The sequence below is a fragment of the Cynoglossus semilaevis genome, chromosome 1, assembly GCF_000523025.1.
Source record: "Cynoglossus semilaevis isolate Cse_v1.0 chromosome 1, Cse_v1.0, whole genome shotgun sequence".
In the NCBI taxonomy this organism is placed as follows: domain Eukaryota; kingdom Metazoa; phylum Chordata; class Actinopteri; order Pleuronectiformes; family Cynoglossidae; genus Cynoglossus; species Cynoglossus semilaevis.
Window position 1 is genome coordinate 7,328,640 of NC_024307.1, and position 21,625 is coordinate 7,350,264.

General features: G+C 40.0%; 2 protein-coding genes across 3 annotated transcripts; one reads left to right on the plus strand and one right to left on the minus strand.

The window, feature by feature from the left end:
* Positions 1-386: 386 nt before the first annotated feature.
* On the minus strand, positions 387-12,626 carry itpka (inositol-trisphosphate 3-kinase A). The gene is made up of 7 exons (XM_008308312.3): positions 11,941-12,626; positions 6,868-6,964; positions 6,556-6,769; positions 4,969-5,173; positions 2,634-2,735; positions 2,048-2,119; positions 387-1,481 (listed from the first exon to the last, which is right to left on the minus strand). Exons 1-7 carry the CDS (start codon positions 12,340-12,342, stop codon positions 1,221-1,223), a joined length of 1,353 nt encoding a protein of 450 aa, XP_008306534.1. The 5' UTR covers positions 12,343-12,626; the 3' UTR covers positions 387-1,220.
* A 1,233-nt stretch (positions 12,627-13,859) lies between these two features.
* Positions 13,860-21,625, plus strand: ivd (isovaleryl-CoA dehydrogenase). 2 transcript variants are annotated; one of them, XM_025056614.1, is made up of 12 exons: positions 13,993-14,124; positions 15,920-16,009; positions 16,147-16,198; positions 16,305-16,474; positions 16,635-16,728; positions 17,953-18,083; positions 18,187-18,283; positions 18,608-18,701; positions 19,169-19,250; positions 19,379-19,483; positions 20,318-20,390; positions 21,303-21,625. In XM_025056614.1, exons 1-12 carry the CDS (start codon positions 13,993-13,995, stop codon positions 21,434-21,436), a joined length of 1,254 nt encoding a protein of 417 aa, XP_024912382.1. In that variant the 3' UTR covers positions 21,437-21,625. The 2 variants fall into 2 exon arrangements, with proteins under 2 accessions (XP_024912388.1, XP_024912382.1); XM_025056620.1 differs by lacking the exons at positions 20,318-20,390; positions 21,303-21,625 and adding an exon at positions 19,562-20,186 and having other exon boundaries at positions 13,860-14,124; positions 19,379-19,524.

The following is a 21,625-nucleotide window of genomic DNA, read 5'->3' on the forward strand; positions in this document are numbered from 1 at the left end:
ATTTCATTTCACTCAAAGTGGCTGAGGGTTTTATGCCCTCAACCTACAATGCAAGGCACTCTCTATGCAATATACAGTTTGCATACTTTACTCTAACCCAACTGTACCCAAAATAAATCAGGATGTGTTCATCTCATTGGACTAAGTTTGATCAGTTACAGGTGTCAATGACTAATATTTACAATCAATTTAAATAGTGTTTTCCTTTTTTTTTTTTCTGAGAAAGAGATGTGTTTATCATATTTGTAGACAGTACATAGGAAATGAAAGAAATCAGCCAGAAGCAGAAGTGAAGCTGCAGGTGCACTACTATTGTTCTGGATTACGAATTATGTCTCAAATTGATAATTGTAATTTAATATTACATTAATAAAATATTACGTATGTTGGATTACGAATTATGTCTCAAATTGATCATTTTAATTTAATTAATTATATATTACGTATGCTCCATTCATATTAAACCGTCATTCTAAAAATATTTATATTTGGTTATAAATATGAGTTTCAGCCCTTTGACAGAAATGTATGTTTTCTTAAGCTACGATCCTATTAAGAGGAAATTGGAAGATAAAGTCGGTTTCTCAGCAGCTGTGATTGACAGCTGGTTAATAAGAGGCTGGTTGCACCGAAAAGCAAGTACCGGGCACAGGTTGCACAGTTAGAAAGATAACTTGGTCGTAGGAATTTAGTGGTAAACATTCAATGTGAGTAGTAGCATGAAATTCACTCCCACGTTCAACAGTTCACTAGATGGCGTTGCAGTAGAAAATGTAGATGCCACTCCCACTTTCACAACATCCACTCAGACCTACCAAAATGTTTAGACCTTCATCCTCCTCTTCACCAAATTAAACATTGCAAAGAACAGAGAAGACCCAAGTATTAGCTCCTGGTGTGATTAGCTTTCTTAAATGTGCTAAAATGTGTTTCCTTTTGCTCATAATCATCTATTTTCTTCTAAATGCGATCATATTTACAACAATTAAAACGTCTGACATCATTGACTTCATTTATTTTACAAACAAAATGTTTGTAATTTTTCTACTGGGCTTCCATTTACTTCTGAATCGGCACTATTTGTTTTTGTTTGCTGGATCCCTAATGGCACGTTTGGTGTTTAAAAATGCAACTCTGTGCTGTCCGTCCAGAAATATTTTCCCATAAAGTAAATTTACCCAATATATAGTTTTAAAGTAGGTTAAGTCTTGTGTGAGGGGTCACTGACCAACTGGTTCTGTCGGTGTTTCGGTGTTTTCTTTGGTATCTTGGCCGTAGCCATCGCTGCTCACGGACTCCAGTGTGCTGATGAGATTGTGCAGACCCCACAGGTAGCCGTCCTCCCTGTTGCCTTCCTGCCAGGGAATATTGTGGTTCAACACCTGGCCCTCTGGTAGCGCTGTGGTCTTCCCAAAGTCAATCATCCAGACGTCTGCGGCTCCAGTGTGATCATGGATGAAGAGGAGTGAGCTGCCGATCACCTGTCAGTAACAAATCACATTTTTAATTACAGAAGGTCCATTAACTAGATATATTACAAACCCCCCCAAAAAATTGTTTTAAATCCAGATTTAAAAGAAAAATAACTTTTTGTAGGCATGTACAGAACCTTTGATTTTCAATTTCTTCCGTCCAAAATGCTCGGGCGATACCCATAACAGAGGCTTTAAATGTTATTATTAAAAGAACTCTTGGTAAGGAAAGCCCTAGAATTAGCTTATAATAGCTATAAATGACAGTAAAGTGTCAAAGCAGGACTAAAACAATGCATAAATAGACCTGAAGTCACTCAAATCATACAGTATCATATTTATGCTAAGGGGTTCCAAAATGGCTGAACATCATGGTTAATGGTTAGCATGTCACATGCTACACTGGAGGCTGAATCTGTGGCTGAAGATTTTAGAACATGGTGGAAGTGAACGTAGATTACCTCCTCCCATGACCAATCAGTGAGATAACAAACTCATTTGTCACGCTGTTATTTTGAAACACCAACTGTGAAATTCAAAATGTTGTTTTTTTCCATCTGAAGCCGAGTTTTCACCTCGTGCCGCTTGAAGAACTCCGATGCCTTCAGGGCCCGTCGGATCTCTGACAGTCTGCTCAGGTAGGACTTCTGTGTTTGAAGAGAAACAACAGTCGACGGCGTTTCATTAAATATCAACAAGGGTGTTGTCGCAGTGTGTATTCTGGCAGCGCCGCCATTAATGACATAGTGTATGTATTTGCTCTGTGCTGTGTGGCTGGAGTTACATCAGTAACAGCCGTGAAGTTCAAACTCATCACATGTCTGTGTAGGTTCTCAGTCAACCAGGTCGTTTAATCAAAAAATAGTTACATCAAAAGCAACTGGACAAACCTACTTTGTCCAGTTGCTTTCGATTCAACTATTGTTTGGACAAACTTATCGCACAAACAACCGGATTTTTCCTGTTGAAGAAATGCTAACTGCTAACTGCTAACTGCTAATACTATTTATGAAGTTCCAAACAATTACATCAGATGACACCTCGTTTTTGTGGTTTCTGTCTGTTCCCACACTGTACGTGTATCTGTGTTTCGATGTGCGTGTTTGTGTGTGCGTGTGTGTGTGTGTGTGTGTGTGTGTGTGGTGACTTTATGCCACTCACTATGACGTTAACGTTTCCTTCCACAAAGTCTGTGAACACCTGGATAACATCCTGCTTGGATCTGGTTTTCTTGAAGTCAGTTCGACATGTGCCGTCATATTTCTGAGGGAAAAAAAAGATGGATAAAATATTATATAAATAAACTTCTACAAAAATTTCAAAATAAAAACACACTACTCATCAGATTGTCTGGAGCTACACCCCCTCTCCCTCACCTCCTTCCCTCCACCTCTCCCTCACCTCCTTCCCTCCACCTCTCCCCCACCTCCTTCCCTCCACCTCTCCCTCACTCTCCAGCCTGAACAGGATTTAGTGGTCGGAGATCGATGGAACGCCAGTAGAGAAATGCAGCTTTTACTGTAATTATTTGTGGGATTGTGTTCAGCGCAGGGTTTGGCCAGAATGAGCACGATTCCTGGAAGACTGCGTGCTGTGGCAGCAGCTACAGACGGCGGTCTCGCTCAGAGGGCTCGTCTCCCAGGGACAGGAAGGCAGCACTTCAGTGACATTGTTCAGGAACGAGGCTAAAAGGATCTTGATAAAATGAATACTTAATAAAGTGACTTATTAAATGCCACCGAATGACATAAAATGGCTGAGTGGCTCGTTTTGGTTGAGCGTCTTTGAACACTTCACACAACAAAGACTTCACTTCCTGCTTTATTATGGCGGGTGCATTTACCCCTCAAGTTCTGTCACGTTTCCTGTCTCTCTGATTGTTTTTCCTCACTCAAATCACCTGCACCTGTCTGTGTCTCTGTCTGTGTCTCTGTCTGTGTCTCTCTGTGTGTGTCTCTGTGTGTGTGTCTGTCTGTGTGTATATACACGTGTGTGTTGTCATTTTCTTTTGTCCCTCCTTCCCAGGTCACTGTTACTTTTGTGTGTAAGTTCCCACTTCTTGCTTTCAGTTGTTGTTGATTTCCTGTAGTGTGACCTAGAAGATGCTAATGTTGTTAGCTGTTCACACCATTTCTATAGAAGTTGTTGTACCGTCACCACGTTTACTGGTTTACTTCAGACTGTACACACGTCAGTTCCTTTGTTAAGCCGTTTGTTGCTCACTTACTGTTTAAAAATAAAACTTTGCAAAGAGTGGCTGTATTTAGCTTAGCTGTTAGCTTAGCGGTTAGCGTTTACTCAGCTTCTTAGCTCAGCATTTGGACAAATAGTCATTGTATGGTGGATTGTGAAAAACTAGGAAACTATGAGATTACTGTAGAGGAGAGGTATTTTCAAGAGTATTTATGGCGGTGAAGTTGAAACATTTTTTACATTTTCTTGTCCTAAGAGTACATTTAATGATAAGGTTTCTATTTACTCAGAGATATTGGGCTTTAGGTTCAAAGTACTGCATGATTCAGTGAAAAGTTTCTGAGGTTTCTACATATATTCAGTTTCTCTTTACAGAAAAAGTAATTCCGTTCACACTTTTACTCATAGCAGGAAAACTAACTCTGTGATGTTAAAAGGTGGGAACAGCCGTATTTACTATTGATGCACACAACGCTAACATACAGAAGCTGGTATGAAATAACCCATATGGTACAAACCTACAAACTCACTGACTCCCCGATTCTCTACTCCCTCTGTTGGCAGTTATATGTAGCACACGATACAGTGGACTCAACGTTTTGGCCCAAACTCAGTGCACAGTTAATGACCTCATCACTGTTTCATTAGTAAAATTGATGTATGGACGGAAACTGTTCCTCTCGCCGCCATTTCGTCATGACTGCAATGCATGATGGGATATATTGTTTGGTAGTGTACATAGGATCTACGCTACATTTCACGGTGCATTGTGGGATACACTGAGTGCCCTATATAGTGGACGACTTCTACTCACTCGGACGCCACCTCAAAATGCCATGCCCCTTATGTGGTGCAGTATTTAGGCTGTAGGGGGCGGTTTTGGACACAAAACTGCCATACTTTTATTAACAGCTTTAGGCTTGTTCAGATATTTGCCGTTTTATGTTTGTTAACAAGGTGTGGCTGTTTATTTAGGTGAACTCCTGGTGTCATGTCTCAAATGTAAATGACAAGTTTGTGTGTTAGCAGTGTCGTCTGATTGGCTGGTAATTGTTGCCTTTATTGGTTGGGTTTGTTGGTCTCTCAGGTCGTCCTGAGAAAAAAAAAAAATTGTCTCTACTCCCATTCCTGTAAACACAAGAGACTATACCAAACCGAATGAAACTTTGTGACTAATAACTAAAGAAGGCTACGCTAACAAGTACAAAGGTGTCCATGTATGGATCAAATGTAGTCCTGGTATGAATTTGGTTTTTCTATTTTTCATCAGGTTCACTGCAGGGTTACTGGTCCCTGCTCGTACCTTGATCCCCTCTATCCTGAAGCCCAAGGTGTTGGTGGAGCTCATGGTTTCCCTCCACTGCATGTATCGAGGCTTGGTGACACCCTGTTGTGAATGCTCCTGGGGAGTCGGTCCGGCACTGTCCACCTCCGTCATTTTTCTGTACAGGTCCTCCCTGGGTTTGGGCCGTTCTCGTGCTCGAACAAGCTCCTCCTCCAGGTACGTCCTGGAACATCAGGAGAGTACAATCCTTTAAAAAACAGGAGCTGTGTGTTTGCCCAGCTTTCATGTAAATAATTGCAAAAGGTTATTTGTTCTGAAGCTCACACCCAAGTTATTACAGCGGTTACGCAAGCGGCCAACATGACTAATCCGTGTTTCTGGGCATCCCTGACCGAACGTTACTGCTGCCAACTCTTACAACTGGTGATGCTAACTCAAACAAAGTTGCTAGTTTATCAAAAACATTACAGCATATCAAATGAATAAAGGTCAGATGAAAGGTCACACGTTGACAAAGCTGCTGCGTCAGTTTTTATCTTCTGATTTACAACCCAGCGGCACGCTTCGACACAACGCGCTCAAACAGGGCATTTCTGTGCCAACAGCAGATGTGTATTTCAGTTTCAGTTTGCGAGTTCAACTTCCTCTGTGCTGAAAAGGAGAAGCTGAGAGGAGACTCCTGTGTGCAGCGTTCATCTGTGCGAAAGTAACTCTTTGTGCAAGTAAGCGGTTTTGCGACTTTGCGGTCAATTGTTTTTGACAAAGGGGAGTCTCCAGGGACACCCTTAGCGTGTACTATGTGTGTATCTAGTACACACTGCTTAAACTACTGCAGACACACACTGAGTGTAACTGGATAACAAAGTAGTTTTTAATGTGACAAGTCTGTGGGTTGAATGCATGGTTCTGGGTGTGGCAATGTGTTTATGCATGGAGTGTATGTGATTTGTGTGTGTGTGTGTGTGTGTGTGTACATGTTATTTCATGTGACTGTACACGGGATGGAAGAGGCCCATGGCAGGAAGTTAAGCACGTATTGTAGCCTGCAGTTACAACAGGTGTTCAGCACGAGAGTTGGTAGCAACAAAAAAACCAAAACAATACAGATCAAATGACAATCAGGCTAATGCTAAAGCCCTGAAGTCAAAATATTTTTACCATCACCTTCTGATTAGGTTCAATGTTGAATATCCATTATTACACTACATAGTAACTTTAATAATAACTTAACATACACTAGTTAGCCCTCAGCTTAGGCCTAGCTTCTTAAAGTCCGGTCAGTGCAGCTGAGTTCTTGTAGTAAACACAACATCCTTGTCTTTAAAAAAGCTAAAAGTTATTGGACAGCAAAAGGTGGCAAAATAAACAGAAACCACCCAAAATTCATCTATAGAACAAAGTCTAAATGATAGTCATGATGGAATATATAAATGAAAAAAATATTATTGCTTATAAAATATTGTTACACTGTTGGATTATGATTATAGGTTAGCAAGAAATGGCTAAAAATTGACTAAAAAAATATTAGCTAGCTAGCTAGTTCTACAAGTACTTACTTAAGTAATAAATAAATCACCCAGTAACAGAACTCTTGTCCTTTCTTACCTCACTCCCATCTTACAGTCCATGACATTGGGATGGTCAAAGTTCACCAGCAGGTCCGTCATATGGAGATAATAATCCTCGTCTTTTTCCACCACTCCATGATAGCCCGGGACAAAGGGAAGCAGCGCGTCTTCCTTCAGCTTCTCGAAACACTGCATCTCATTTTCAGAGAACTTCTTCAGGATGGTGCCCTCGTCTGCTGCTTTGAAGTTACCTGAGATCACACAGTGGTCAAGATCCTTTAGTGGCACACCTGCTGTTTGGACCCAGTCTGACCACCACAAGACTTGACCTCAGCAAACCATACAGTACCTTTATGACCCGCGAGCTGAACCCAGTTCAGTTTTCTTCTCTGGGTTGCACTGAAGGGCCAGTGAACTACAGTCTTCAGCTTCCACCAAGGCTTGGTCTGCAGAGGACGTGCAAGAAAACAGAAGAGAAACAGAAACAGAAGTATTTAAACCGAGATAATTATACCAGGAATCAAAGTTCACCTGAAGGACCAATCATGGCAGATCATTTCATTTCATTAAGCATTTTCTGTTGGTTAAGTTTTTACACATTTTTAGGCTAACTTAACTTTTATCTAGTTGTAGTTTTTAAGGCAGGTTTAATTAAACGTATTATGTTGTTAGCCTTTAATGTCCAGTTATTTTAGCATTTTCTATATTCAAAGTCACTGGTGGTTCAGTTTTACCCATTTAGTCTAAAGCCAGACTTCTGTTTTATTCCACGGTGAGAAGCGGCCGATCTAGGTCAAGAAAATGCTGTTTCTGTGGAAACTTATATCTGTACTTTACATCTAGAGTCTTCATGGTGAGATAATGGTGTGAACAATACTTTTAGAATCTTACATACATACATACAGTACATGTATATGTGTATATATATATATATATACACATACTAAACAAACACACAAACATTAAGTTGTTTAAACATTTTAAATATGAATCAGCCCTAATATATATTAATGTATATTTGTATTAAAAATTAAACAGATTCAAACATTTCAACAACACAAAGGTGACATTGCAAATCAGACTTGGAATGTATTTGAATGTTTTTAAATGTTTGCAAACCAAATATTTTTGCTCTTTTGTTCATGTAAATATTTGTGTGTGTGTGTTAGGGGAGCGGGCGGCGGGGGGGGGGGTGTGACAGACCCAATAACCGTTTGCAGATTTACCAAGATTACAGCACTACATCATGACACAATCCAGTGTCTGTTACTTCATGAGAGAGTTGTGTCTCAACACACACTCAACACCTGCTGTGATGGAAGAACGACCCCAGTAAATAAACCGCGGTGAGTCTTCACCAGCCTTGAAGAAGGTGGCGACATGGTGTGTGTGTGTGTGTGTGTGTGTTTTGACCAAAAAAAAAAAACAGGAAATGAAAGAGGGACCTGTGTGTGTGTGTGTGTGTGTCTGCGTGCGTGTGTGTGTGTTTGCGTAGGTGTGTGTGATTGCACTCGGCTCATGCTTAAGTGGCTCACGGTTCTCACAAAAGCAGAAATGCCCAGTGGTCGGCTGAGTCAGCCTTAAATGTCAAGTACTTTGTGTTTCTCAGCGCTAATGTTTACTGATGATACCTCATTATGGAGGTGCTGTGTTTTCACAGCAAACCCTGGCTTTATGGCTGCAGGCCAGTGATATTCAGCCACGGAGATTCATCATGTCTTTTACACCGTGACTGGTTTTGGTTCTTTTTATTTCTGTTTTTCTTGTTCTCTTCAGGAGGAGTCGGTGACAAGGCAGGTCATAGACGCTAATGTGTCGCAGGCGTTTGTGCACTTATTAAATCGAACTATCAATCCAACTTCACTGACAGCATATACTGTCACGGTTTCCATACAGACATGGCACATGTACACATTTATTCACACACACACGGGAAAAGCTGAGAAATACATGGAGTAAAACAGTGAAAAGAATATGAATTAAAAATCAATGAAAAGCAACAAAAGTCAATTTTTTGACTCGCAGACAATTCTTAAAAGACTTAAAATTGAACAGGGTCAGGAGCAGAGAGATGGAGCGTTCATGTGAACTAAGATAAATGACTTGTAAAAGTCATGAATAAAGGCTAAAATGCTAAGATGCTTTTATCATTTTCGACGCCATCAATTGGGTGAAACGTGGGTTTTGCAGTTTATCATTTTCGACGCCATCTATTGGGTGAAAACGTGGGTTTTGCAAAAGGCAAAAGTATAATGAGAATATAATTAAATTATATAATTTGGAGAAGTTTGGTGGGCCGGATTAAAAAGCTGAACTGGCCGCATCCGGCCCCCGGGCCTTAGTTTGCCCATGGCTGAATTAGTTAAAACATAATAACACAACATCCAGTAACTATTAACTAAAAGTTATCATATAATACATTACATTCAGTTAAAGTTGGACTAAAAATATGTGTCTCAAGTCCAAGATGTCCACAGTCTTTCCTGACCCTGCTGTTGTCCACAACAATGGTAGAAAAAGGACTTCTCTGATTGGACGTCACGTCTTATGTCCTAATTCAAATGCACTTGTGTACAATGTATTCATTGGTATATTTATATCTGTGGGGTTTTTTTTACACCTTCTCTGTCCAAGCATCACCAGCAGGACTACAGCTACAGTGTAGTTCAGTGATGACAGACCTGAGACGGTGATTTTTCAAGTGTGGAGCGGGACAGACTGGTGGGGCGTGATCAACAAGACCAAGTTTTCAAGGTTATTTTCTGATATTGACTTTGATTTATTTATTATTAGCCTGTGGTTTTTATCACTGTCATAAAAAAATATTCCGATGCATACTAATAGATGGAGCCCCAAGTGCCACCGGTGGCACTTCTGATCTATTTTGGAACCACTGGTCAGTGTAATTGTTACAATTTCTTAAAGTCAAAACAGTTGACATTATTTTAAGGAGGAATCCAAAGGAGAACGTCTCACTGGTTTACACGGAGTCACACAGCACGGAATTCTGGTTTGTGACGCAAACTGCTGATTTGACTTCATGTTTTTTGAAATGTCAAAAGCCGAGGCTAAATTGCCAACAGATCTGTGGGTGTGTGTGTGTGTGTGTGTGGCTGTCCTTGTGTGCGTATGTGTTGGCTGAAAGGGCAGAGGTGTGAAAGTCCCTTTTTGCAACACAAACAACATCATTCTGGTTCAAACGTCAGGGCCTGGTGGAGATAGAGAGAGGGAGGGAGCTGGGAGAGAGAGCAGTGTTTTTAAAGAGTTCAGTCGCACTTTCTTGTATAAACACACAGTGTGAACACAATGAATTAACACGCAATATGTACTCAGTCTGTTTCAGCTGAGGTGACAGCTTCAGACCATGTAAGGAGAAGGTGATCTCACACACGCTCTGGAGTCGAAACCCAATGAGAATCCAATGTGCTGACAGCTCAGAGGAGAAAGCCTGATTATGTGGTGGACTACCGAAACTATGCTAACTGACTCACTGACATCACACTCAACTTCCCTTCAACTCACATTGAGCCACGACGGTTGTGTAAATCCTCTAACTGCCAAAAACAAACATTGTTCTGCACATGTCAGTGACGGACCAGTGAGACTTTCTTCATGTCATTATGAATCAGTGCATTCAAGCGCACGTTCATGCTTTTGTTTTGAGGCCAGCGTAGCAGGGTTAGGGTTAGAACGTAGCAGCGGAGAACGCCAAATGCAAACAGAGAAAGCGAATGTGGCGTCGCTTCAGCTAAAAGCCGATCCTTCAGCGGCAGCGGGTGTGTGCTGTAGGCGAGAGGCCCGGCACTAAAGGTCAGGATTTAAAAGTGTCGGAATTAACTAGTATTTACATGTCGGTCCAACATTTCATTCACTTCTTCAGACACATTTTCCAGGAAGTACGGTCATTCTTGACAGAAACACCACGGTGGACAAGCTTAAACTCTTCCTGCTTGCCAACGGCAGGAAAACGAGTTCTCGTGTGGATCATCAGTAACGACACAAGTAATATCGTACTTGTTTGCCTTCATGTTAAGCTTACTTGCCAATGGCAAAATAGCAAACTAGCTCCTGATGTCTTGGGGTAAAGTGACAACATTTACAGGCATAAAGGCATGAATAGCTGGAGAGTTCATCTTTGATGTAAGATACACGTACTTGATGGCGCCTCCTGTGGCAGCCTGTGGCTGTTGCAAGGACTCAGGCTGTAAATTTCCCCATTGTGGGATTAATAAGGAACTCAATTATTAATTATTCTTATCAGGGTTTCTTAAAACAAACAATACATTCCAGCTTTAAGAGCAGTTATATTTAGTTGTTATGGAACAATAAACTTTAGAGGAATACCAAGGGGGTTTGGAACTTTTAAACCAAAAGTCAGTGACTTTGAAGACACATAGGTGTCATTTTTATAACCTGCTCAACTCACTTGCTAACAGCAAGACAATAAACATTTGTAGCATTGCTGTTTACTTTTATTGATTCACATCAATTGATCAATTTGCTAGAAATTCTGTATGCGGAAAATACGTACATATATCTATGTGCACCACATCTGTTTGATGTATTGTGAGAGTCAATATACTCATAGCCAAAAATATTCTATTCCTCATTTCACGTGTTACCACTGCAGATATTTGTGTAGCCTTGAAGGATTTTAACAATCAACAAACAATTAGTAATATGTTAATATTTAAGTCTCGTAGTTGAACTCTTGTCCAAATTGACATTTAAATTCTGAGGAGAAACCTGACAGAACACGCAGCATGTGAATTCAAATAAGGTTCAACTAAAACTCTAACATGAGTTGATGGAAACGACCTGTGGTGTTTTCCAAATGTACTGTCCCCAACACAAAAAAAAAAACACAAAAAAAAACAACAACAAAATAACACCATGTTTCAGTTCTTCCCTGACTTCCCTGTCTAGATCCATGAAGTTTCTCTACAGCTTCTTCTTGTTGGTTTCACCTTGTACATCGAAACTGAATATTTCGGTGAAGTGAAAGACTTTGGAAACTCTTTCAACGACTAAGTACCTTTTTTTGTGAGGACAGTAGGATTTCCTGTGCTTTATACTCAGCGTTGCATATACAGTGGGGTTTGAAAATGCTCACGGGTAGATGGGACAAAAGAACAGGACAGAAAACAAGGAAATCTAACAGAAATAATTGTTATATCTTCGCACAAATGTCGAGAAATGTGAATCGAACTGCTCATATGTGGAATCAAGGCTGCAGGTTAGTTCTGTTTATCCTGGAGTCAGTTTAGTACCGATTTCATAGGACATAACTAAGTGGACAACTCCGGTCCAGATATCTGGTTTGCTCGACCTATGGTACCTTTACAGGAGCCAACTCTAGATGTTACACATGTTTTAAATAGAAACAAACACACGACAGCCCGAGCCGTCGCTGTCCACTCACCTCTCCAGGGTCCACCAGATGCTCCAACGTGACGATCCCTTTGCTTTTGCTCTCGTTGTCGCTGAGTAAGTCGTCTTCGGACTCCACGGCCGAGGAGCCCGTGGAGGAGATGGAGGAGTTGGACAGTTTCCTCCGTAGACTTCCATCCACCTCGCCGCCCCAGTCCTCCTGCTGCATCTCCCTGGAGGTGCCTCCTCCCTCCGGGGTGATGGTGACCTGCGGTACACGGAGCGCATCCATCACAATAGGCGAGACCTGAGCGGCTTTTTGAAGGAGTTCATTGCAGATATGGGCGGACCTCTGGGAGTCTGTGCGTCTCTCCGAGCGGGGCCACTCGTTCAGTGCAGTTCCAGCACTGACTCCGAGGTCCTTAGAGGTTCTTCTTCTTTGCTCTTTAGGCATTTGAGACGCGTGTCTGTCCTGAGGGTGCGCCTCCAAGAGCGAGGGTCGTTGGCGCCTCACTCTGTAAATCTGGACATTTCACGTCCGCTAAAGTTCAGACGATCTTGGAGTCAGTCTTGCAGATGCTTTTTCTGCCCTTTTCTCTCTGTTATCGCAAACTTGTAACTCCTCTGTCCGCTCGATCCGACGCCTGAGTGAGGGGAACCCCTGTCTGCTGCTGCTGCTGCTGCTGCTGCTGCTGCTGATCGACGCGGCTTTCGCGCACCAAGTGTACATGGGTTTATTATCTTCCGCATTATCTCCCACTTCCTCTTTGTAAATTCGACAACGAAATGTTATGTTTCTGTTACGACACAAACAACGTTATTCCTACCAAAAACATGCAGTTTGAACAGACGTGCGTCTGAACCTGGAAGATGCTGCAGATTTAGAGCAGGGATTATACAACGTATTATAGTAGTAATTTTAAATATTGCTTTATTTCAATAAACCAGGAGGTGGCGTTGATGCGCAGATACTAATACAAATCTAACAACCTAAGCACAGATATTGTGTGAACTTCCATATTTATTATACACTACTTTACTAAGTCTGACTCATGACTCATGCTGTCAATAACTGTTTTACCTACTAGCCAACAAATTAAAAATGAAAAAAGGAGGTTCACTGTCTAAAAAGATCAATCTTAAATTAGCTATTCAACAGGGAAAATCCACTGGACCACAATATATTTAGTTACCCACCAATCTTCACTCATATATTAATTATTTACATGAGCCATGAAACCTGGAGACAAACCAGTGTGACCTGTGGCCTACTCGACTTGCTTAAAACACTTTTTAAAAATATTTAAAGTTTCATGGGGTTTGCTAATTAGAAACTAATTATATTTCGCCTTGGGGAAAAAATATTTCCCCTGTAATTGGATTGACACGGTAAAAAGAAGTTCATATCCACGTGAACAGCCTTTGAACATTATTGTCATATTACAGCCATCTAGTGACAGTTATGAAAATTACATGCAGTCAGAATGTTAAATAAGTTAAATAAGAGATGTTTATAACAAGACAATGTTCTATTGACTGTGTATTTACGTGACAGAATTATACAAAAGGCCAGTGTTGTGAAAATGGACCACTAAAACCTACCTACCTTTAGCATGCTCATTTTGGGACTATTAATTTTGAAAAATAGAATTTAAAAAATGCATTGCAATTACAACGATTATCAGTGAGCGTTTTAATGGACTAATGAAGGCGGATGGAGAAAACTTACTGAAAATATATTCCACGTGCCCATTCAAAATAAAAGTGCTTATCACTTTCGTGTAGTTGTAATTGTTATTAAGTGCATTCATACATACTCTCATTTGGCCCATGTAATTGAATTTGTAACACTAGAACGCCTGAAACTTTGAAACGTAAAGAACTCTCTGTTAAGTCGGAACCTTCTTGGTAAGAAATAAAGTTTCCGGTTTGTTGAAAAAAGAAAAAGAAGAAACTACGCGCCGTACTTGACGTCATATCCGCTTATTTCAATCCCTCCTTGCTTTAGGAAAGTACAGTCCTTGCGGGTCACTATTTGACTCATGTTTAGATCACTGTAATCCGAAGCCACGTTTGTTTATTTTCTTTGGTGTAAAAAGGCGTTATGTTTGCAGTCAGGAATCTTCTCCGCCGTGGCTCCAGGCTCTCAATCTCCGCGGTGTCGCGGAGAGGATGTGCGGGAGCTGGAGTCCCGGTGGACGACGTGGTGAACGGACTCACAGACGAGCAAATACAGGTTTGACAAGAGCTAGGAACAATGCTGTTCAAATAAACTAAATGTTTTATCTGCAGGTTTGAGATTATGGAGAAACATTTTCGGAATAATAATAGGGAATAAAGCAGTCTTTTGAGTAACAACATGATGCATGTAGTGACGTAACATTAGCAAACATCTAGCCGTCAGCTGTTAGGTTTTCATTTTAATGCAAACACATTTGTCGTCTGACAGGCCATTATTGTTCGGCCTGGGGTTTTTATTCTTTTCTCTAAGGACTGTTGGCACATTAATTTAGTGTTTTTATTTTCGGATATAAAAATATAATATATGGAGCAGCGTTAACCTTTAGCAACAGTGACCCCTGGAAATGAAGACTCCAGTATTGGGTGAAAGGTTATCGTCTGTCACTGTACTGTCCACTTTACTTACTTACATGTTGAATGAAAAATAAATGGAAGGTCAACATTAAAGCAGCAGGAGGTGGGGTTCTCACAAGGGATGTGATTGGACGACGCTGTCTGCCGTTCTGTCATTGTTATACATTGTTTAAAGACGTTGCTCTTTGACAGCTGGTTACATTACAGAATATTAGTTTCAAGTTCTAGCAGTATAAAACATCTCAATGCACAAAGTGATACTGAAAGAAAATATAAACATTATATAACATTTAGCTGCTGACCTCAGTTTCATGTCCACAGTAGCAGCAGAGGTACCGTTTGTTGCAATAACATTTTGCTAAAACGTAATTTAGTGCGACTAAACTATTGAGTGATGGAGGAAACCTACCTACCTACTACAAACAATATACACACATAACACATACACAGTTATTTACAACAGAGTATCAAATATAAAACACTATTGGGCTTTCTAAAAATAACCAACCCAGAATTCACACAAGTTGGTCTCAAAACAATTGCAAAAGTAGAAAACAAGACATACAAACACTACACTCCAAACACTGCACATTGACTTAGCTAATAGCTTTCCAAAGTCAGCCCTTATTTAAAAAAATAATAACATTGAGTGGTACAGTGATGGGATTTCCACCTGCCTATAGAACGGACGTGGGCAAACCTTTGACTCGCGGGCCACAATTGTCCTAAAATTGAACAGTGGGGTCGGCTCAGGAGCAGATAGATGGAGCTAAGATAAATGACATTTAAAAGTCATGCACAAATGCTAAAATACTTTTATCATTTTCTACGCCATCTATTGGGGAACGTGGGTATTGCAGGGAAAATACAGAAGTATGATGTAGCATTTCAGATGCCACAGTGCATAAACCGCACATGTCCTTCTTCTGTGTTGATGGCTCTTTAGCTAATTATTGTTACTTTTCCTTTTATGATAAATGTGCACAATTTTTCTCGTTTTATTCTCAGTATTATGTTGTTTTTACTAGTATTTATTTTGTTACAGTTAAGTTGTTGTTTGTTCTTCTCTAATTAATGTAGTTTGTTAAAGCCTATTTCCTGAGGAGTTGTTAAAGGTTAAAAGTAAATGTTTTTATTGACAAACTTAATCATTTGTTTGTTGTTGTTGTTAACTGTTAATTGTAATTGTTAACTGTACAAACATTAAGAACCTACTGCCATCAGAGCTGTTAACAAGCCTTCAATTAAATATTGATTAGTTGACTGATTGTTGTTGTCCAACACCACTAACAAAGGCATTTAGTTTCTAGCCTGAAAAGGTTTAAAAGGAAGTGAATCTTTAACTTTACTTAATTCTTTTTTTTGTCCCACAGAAACACACACACACAGTGCGCTACATTATCATTATCTTTTTTTTGTACGTTGTCTTTGTGCAGCTCCGACAGACAGTGCGGAGGTTCTTTTCTGAAAAGCTGGCACCTCATGCTAATGAAATTGACAAGACGAATGAGTTCCCTGGAATGAGAGTGAGTAAATGTGTTACTAAGAAGTAGAAAAATGAACCTGTGGTTCTGTAAATTGGTTGCACAGTTCAGAAAGCGCTCGGATCTCAAGGTTAGATTTCTGTCATTGTGATGTAATATTTTAACTCTTTCTCCTTCAGAAATTTTGGAAAGAGTTGGGCGACATGGGGCTGCTTGGAATCACTGCTCCAGGTACGACTGTGGACACTTGTGTACTTCATTATACTCTCCAGTTTGTTGTATGAGGAACTATTCAATGAGGATTAATTAACACTGACTGTGTGACATTGGTCTACAGCGGAATACGGTGGTACAGAGTTGGGCTACTTGGACCACGTCATAGTGATGGAGGAAATGTCACGAGTGTCGGCGGCCATCGCGCTCAGTTACGGCGCCCACTCGAACCTGTGTGTCAACCAGATGGTGCGACATGCAAACGAGAAGCAGAAGGAGAAGTACATGCCGAAGGTGAGAGTCAAAATGGTGTTCACTGTTGCAGAGAACGTCAGTATAAAGGTACGTTTTAGTTCATCAGTGCTGTTTTTTATTTTCACCATGTTGCAGAGAACGTCAGTATAAAGGTACATTTTAGTTCATCAGTGATGTTTTTTATTGTCCTTGTTTTCAGCTGCTGACTGGAGAGCACATTGGAGCTCTGGCCATGAGTGAGCCCAACTCTGGTTCAGATGTTGTGTCCATGAAACTCAAAGCAAATAAAAAAGGTAGGAAACCAACAATATGAAATGCTTCTACCGCATTAATGCGATTGGAATCCTACCGGGCCTGTTGGTACATGAAGTTTGATACAAATACACACCAGTTTGATTTTTGAGAAACACATCTGGCACGCTGATGATCATGCATCATTAAATCAGTGTTATGTTAGGTTCATTTTGAACTGATTGGTTGCCATGAGTAACAGATTTACACCTTTACTAATATCTACTGTAAAATCTAAAAGAACATCATGTCAGTAACAGACTCCTCATCTCACCTGGGTCATTTTTTTTTGGCTGTCTGGTTTTTCTGCCGTTACAGTGATGTCATCAAATTCAGTGGTTCAACCTGAATTGTGAGTGTAAGATTTTCCAAACAAAATGGGTGGAATGCTTGATTTAAAAAGTCTCTTTTTAAAAATCTTAATTCAAAGTTTGTCGGACGGTCTAACTCTATGCAGATGATGTCCCGCTTTGGCAGAGCCTAATCTGATGAGGTCAGCATTTTGTATTTAATTCAGAAAATCTGACTCTGCGTTTTCCCCACTTTATGTCTGCTCCCAGGGGACAGTCTGGGCTGAGTAGAAGCCAAAACACTTTTCTTGTTGTTGACTTAAAGTAAGTGAGTTGCTCGAAGCCGATACAAAAATAAATGCAAGTCAATAAACTTGAATTTCTGCGAATTATTTATTCATCCGGACAAAATGTTGGAGTCGACATAAGAAGATGAAAAAAAACTGATGATAGATGGAGTTTGATGGAGTTTTGTGCAGACTCAGGTGTGTGTGTGTGTGTTTGTACGGCTTCAGTAGTTGGTGGACGAGTGCATCATCTGTGATAATTGACTTTGACAGAGTGAAATTAACATCACAGTATGATCATCAGTGAGTTTTCCCCCTTTATCTACGATCAGTAAATACAGTACCAGCTGCTGATAATTGGTCTGATGTTAGAGTAACAATGTGTGTTTACATCAGGGGTGTCACACATACGGCCCGGGGACCGAAACCGGCTCACTGGGGTGTTCAATCCGGGCCACTTGATGAATTTTGAAAATAAAAAAATACACTTATACGCTTTATGTTCAGGATATTTATTGTAAATAAACATAAACATAATTATTGTAATATACTTGTACTTCTTTGCATGAAAACAAAGGGGAAAATATGGCCTTATGGTCATTTATAATTTATTATGTTTTGACCTTTTGTTTTGTTTTTTCTTCCCCAGGTGACTATTATGTTTTGAACGGCAACAAGTTCTGGATCACAAACGGTCCAGATGCCGACGTCCTCATCGTTTATGCCAAGACAAACCCTGAAGCTTACCAAAAAGGCATCACTGCCTTTATAGTGGAGAAGGTAAATTCAACCAAATGCCCCAGGGTTTTTAAATTTTCAGATTCAAAATCCTATCAAAGCAGCTCCTGTTTTTGCAGCAGCCCAATGTCTCTGTCATCCGTAGGGAATGCCGGGATTCTCCACAGCACAGAAGCTCGACAAACTGGGCATGAGGGGATCCAACACCTGTGAGCTGATCTTTGAAGACTGTAAAATCCCAGGTGTGTTGGAATTGTCAACGGCAGATAATGACCTGAATAATTACATCGATTCACAAAACAATTTTGTTTGTTTTAAAATCAGTGCTTGGTTTAACCCTCGCCCCTCCTGTTTGGTTCCACCCTTTTCTGGCCTCTGTCAAAAAATAATCTCTTGTTCTTACACAGAAACCAAATTACTTTCTTGAAGGAGAGTCTAAAGCTAGGCTTAGATTTGCCACCTTTTTTTAACAGTTGGAAACACATTTGAATTCTTTCTTGTTTGAGCTAGGCTTAGATTTGCCACCTTTTTTAAACAGATTTGAATTCTTTCTTGTTTCGTCACAGAGGAAAACGTCCTCGGTCCGCTCAACAAAGGTGTTTATGTGATGATGAGTGGTTTGGACCTGGAGAGGCTGGTGCTTTCATCTGGACCAATCGGGTGAGTTCATCATCTAAATAATCAAATATAAAGCACATGGATCAGCTGTGGTTGCAGGTGGTACTCAAATTGTATGAGTATTAGTATTTGAGCTCCCTCTAGTGGTATGTGATGGAATCAGATTACCATTATTAGGTTAGTCAGTGGTTGAGTGATGTGGATAAATCTCTGTTCTGAATTATTTATATAATTAACTACTGTTTGTTTAATGTGATATGTCACTCTTTCTAAACATTTGTTTTTAATCAATTTGTTTAATTGTTCTGAAAACTATTATTTATTTACTGCAAGTGATTTGTCTTTATTAGTCCTTGCAACAGTGATGGGTAGAACGATTACATTCTCTTCCAGTAGATGGCAGCAGATGGCTGTAAAAATGAAAGAAAGGGAGTTAAAATAGATTTGTGTCTTTCTTCAATTCCTGCAAGTATATTCAAGTAAACATATATTTAATGTTTTTTTTCCAGTATCATGCAGGCGGTTCTGGACTTTGCTATTCCTTACCTTCATGTCAGAGAAGCTTTCGGTCAGAAGATTGGCCATTTTCAGGTTTGGCCCGAACTTTTTATCTATCAACACTGGTGAAAATGTATATGGAATTGGGATTTAAGATTAAAAATGATAATGATAATGATGACAATAATGAAATAATCTTAATACTGTTTTACACGTCACAGCTGATGCAGGGAAAGATGGCCGACATGTACACCAGACTGAGCTCCTGTCGACAGTACGTGTACAACGTTGCCCGAGCCTGTGACAAAGGACATTACAGTGCAATGGTGAGAAAATAATTACAACTAAAGTTGTAACTAAACACTAGGGGTGTCCCTACAACTAAAGTTGTAACTAAACACTAGCGGTGTCCCATATTAACTTTTTGCTGATATCCGATATGCCGATGATGTCCAAACACTTTAAAATTTACAATTTACAATTCCAACAATACCGATAATAGGGCCTGATAATATTTATTTATTTATCTGTACAAAGCACTGTATAAGTATGATAATTTTAATTAAATGAGCTGCAATGCTGCCATCCAGTGACTTTCACGTTAATACACAGCCGTTAATCCCCAAAACTATTTTTAGGGCACACATCATTTGGCAAAATCCAGGCATCGCGTTATCGGGTTTTAATTATCAGAGGAAAAACCGATAATCATTCTTACAAATATTACAAAATATGCTAATATCAAGCCGATAATATCGGTCAACTGGTATTATCTGACGTCCCTACTGAATACCTTAATTATTTAAATAATGTGTTTTGTCTTATAGTTTAAATTTTCCAGTTGATCTGTTGTATTACACAGTGTTGCATATCACTGAGTACACAGTCGCACCTTTATTAGCACTGAAAAGTGAGTATGAAGTGTTTGTTGGCTTCTCGACAAATGAAGGTGTAAGTTTGTGTAGTTAATTCTATTATTCCATTGTGCTAATGTATTCTGTCACTGTAACTCGACCAGTTTAATGAGAGTGTGGGGAAAAAGTTAACACCGTATTTTGACATCATTCAAAGTTTATTGTTTTATTTTTTCCCAAACTTTCTCTCTTGCTCTGACCTCTACACTCAGTGACTCAGTGTCTTGATTTGTGTTGCTGCTGCAGGACTGTGCCGGAGTCATCTTGTATTGTGCTGAGAACGCTACTCAGGTTGCTTTGGATGGCATTCAGTGTTTGGGTAAGTGCTGTGAAAATTGGAGGTTTTGGCACACGCACAGCCTGTACACACCAGTGAAGTACCTGAAAAGACAGAAGGTGTTGTGCTAGATCACAGGTGTCAAACTCAAATTTACATCGGGCCAGAATTAAAAACTGAGACTACGTGTCAGGCCAAACTTAATGTTTATTGGATACAAACTTTAGTTTTGCGTAAACATATACAGGGTCTATATACTGACAGGCCAACTCTAGTGCACATTTGATATGATCTCGCGGGTCAAATATAATAACGCTGCGGGCCAGATTTGGCCCCCGGGCCTTAGTTTGACACGTGTCCTAGATCTAAGGGCTAACGCCATAAAAATGTCCGGCTCTGAAGAGTAATCTTTGTACATTTCGGTCGTTTCATGTATTGTTTATATATAAGTGGTATCGCTAACCTGGGTTTCAACAACATAGGCTATAATTATGATAATATGTTAACACAAGATAAAGGGCAATAGTTTCCTGCTGTTAGCGCTCACCCTCCTTCAGTTTCTGTATAAACTACATATAAATGAATTCCATCATGAAAGCAGACTATTTATTATTCATGACCATCATCCAGGGCAGACTGAGTGAAGTGGTGTATTAGAGGAAATACAGTACACAGTACACAGTACACAGTACTGTAGCAGTGGTGGCAGGGAAGTAATCACACCCCTGGTGGTTGAAGTGTAAGAAAAGACTAAAGTTATTGACTTTGTTAAACATCATCATAATAAGACAAACAGACGTCTTCCTCTCTACTGCTGATTTCATATATTATTTACTGATGATGCACTGTTGTTCTCCAGTAAATATATTATTTATATAAAAAAAAACAGAAAAACCAAAATGTTCTTCCTACTTGAGTCACCACTGATTCTCGGCGTGTGTCCCACGTCTACAGGTGGGAATGGCTACATCAACGACTACCCAATGGGACGGTTTCTGCGAGATGCGAAGCTGTACGAGATTGGCGCTGGCACAAGTGAAATTCGCAGACTCATCATTGGACGAACCTTTAACTCCATGTTTAAATGAGTTGAGTGAAAATGTGGTGATGACTGAGGACCATCTTGAGTGAACGGCCCCAGGACAACAAATTAGCATTACTGCACTTGGACAGTTCTGAATTGTTACTTCCTGTAAATATCTGTCATTATCAGTAGAGATATATTTAGCGAGGGTCAGAGTCACGACAACAGACAGAGTGTAGTTACGTGGTTCTCT

Bases quoted from the DNA above. Each gene is read 5' to 3' on its own strand.
- itpka (XM_008308312.3), bottom strand. From the start codon at position 12,342: ATGCCTAAAGAGCAAAGAAGAAGAACCTCTAAGGACCTCGGAGTCAGT. The intron at 2,736-4,968 runs GTACGAGCAGGG...TTTTTCCCTCAG, and splicing joins TCAGGATAGAGGGGATCAAG to AAATATGACGGCACATGTCG. The intron at 1,482-2,047 runs GTGAAAACTCGG...TGTTACTGACAG, and splicing joins AGTTCTTCAAGCGGCACGAG to GTGATCGGCAGCTCACTCCT.
- ivd (XM_025056614.1), top strand. From the start codon at position 13,993: ATGTTTGCAGTCAGGAATCTTCTCCGCCGTGGCTCCAGGCTCTCAATC. The intron at 19,251-19,378 runs GTTTGGCCCGAA...TACACGTCACAG, and splicing joins AGAAGATTGGCCATTTTCAG to CTGATGCAGGGAAAGATGGC. The intron at 20,391-21,302 runs GTAAGTGCTGTG...CCACGTCTACAG, and splicing joins GGATGGCATTCAGTGTTTGG to GTGGGAATGGCTACATCAAC.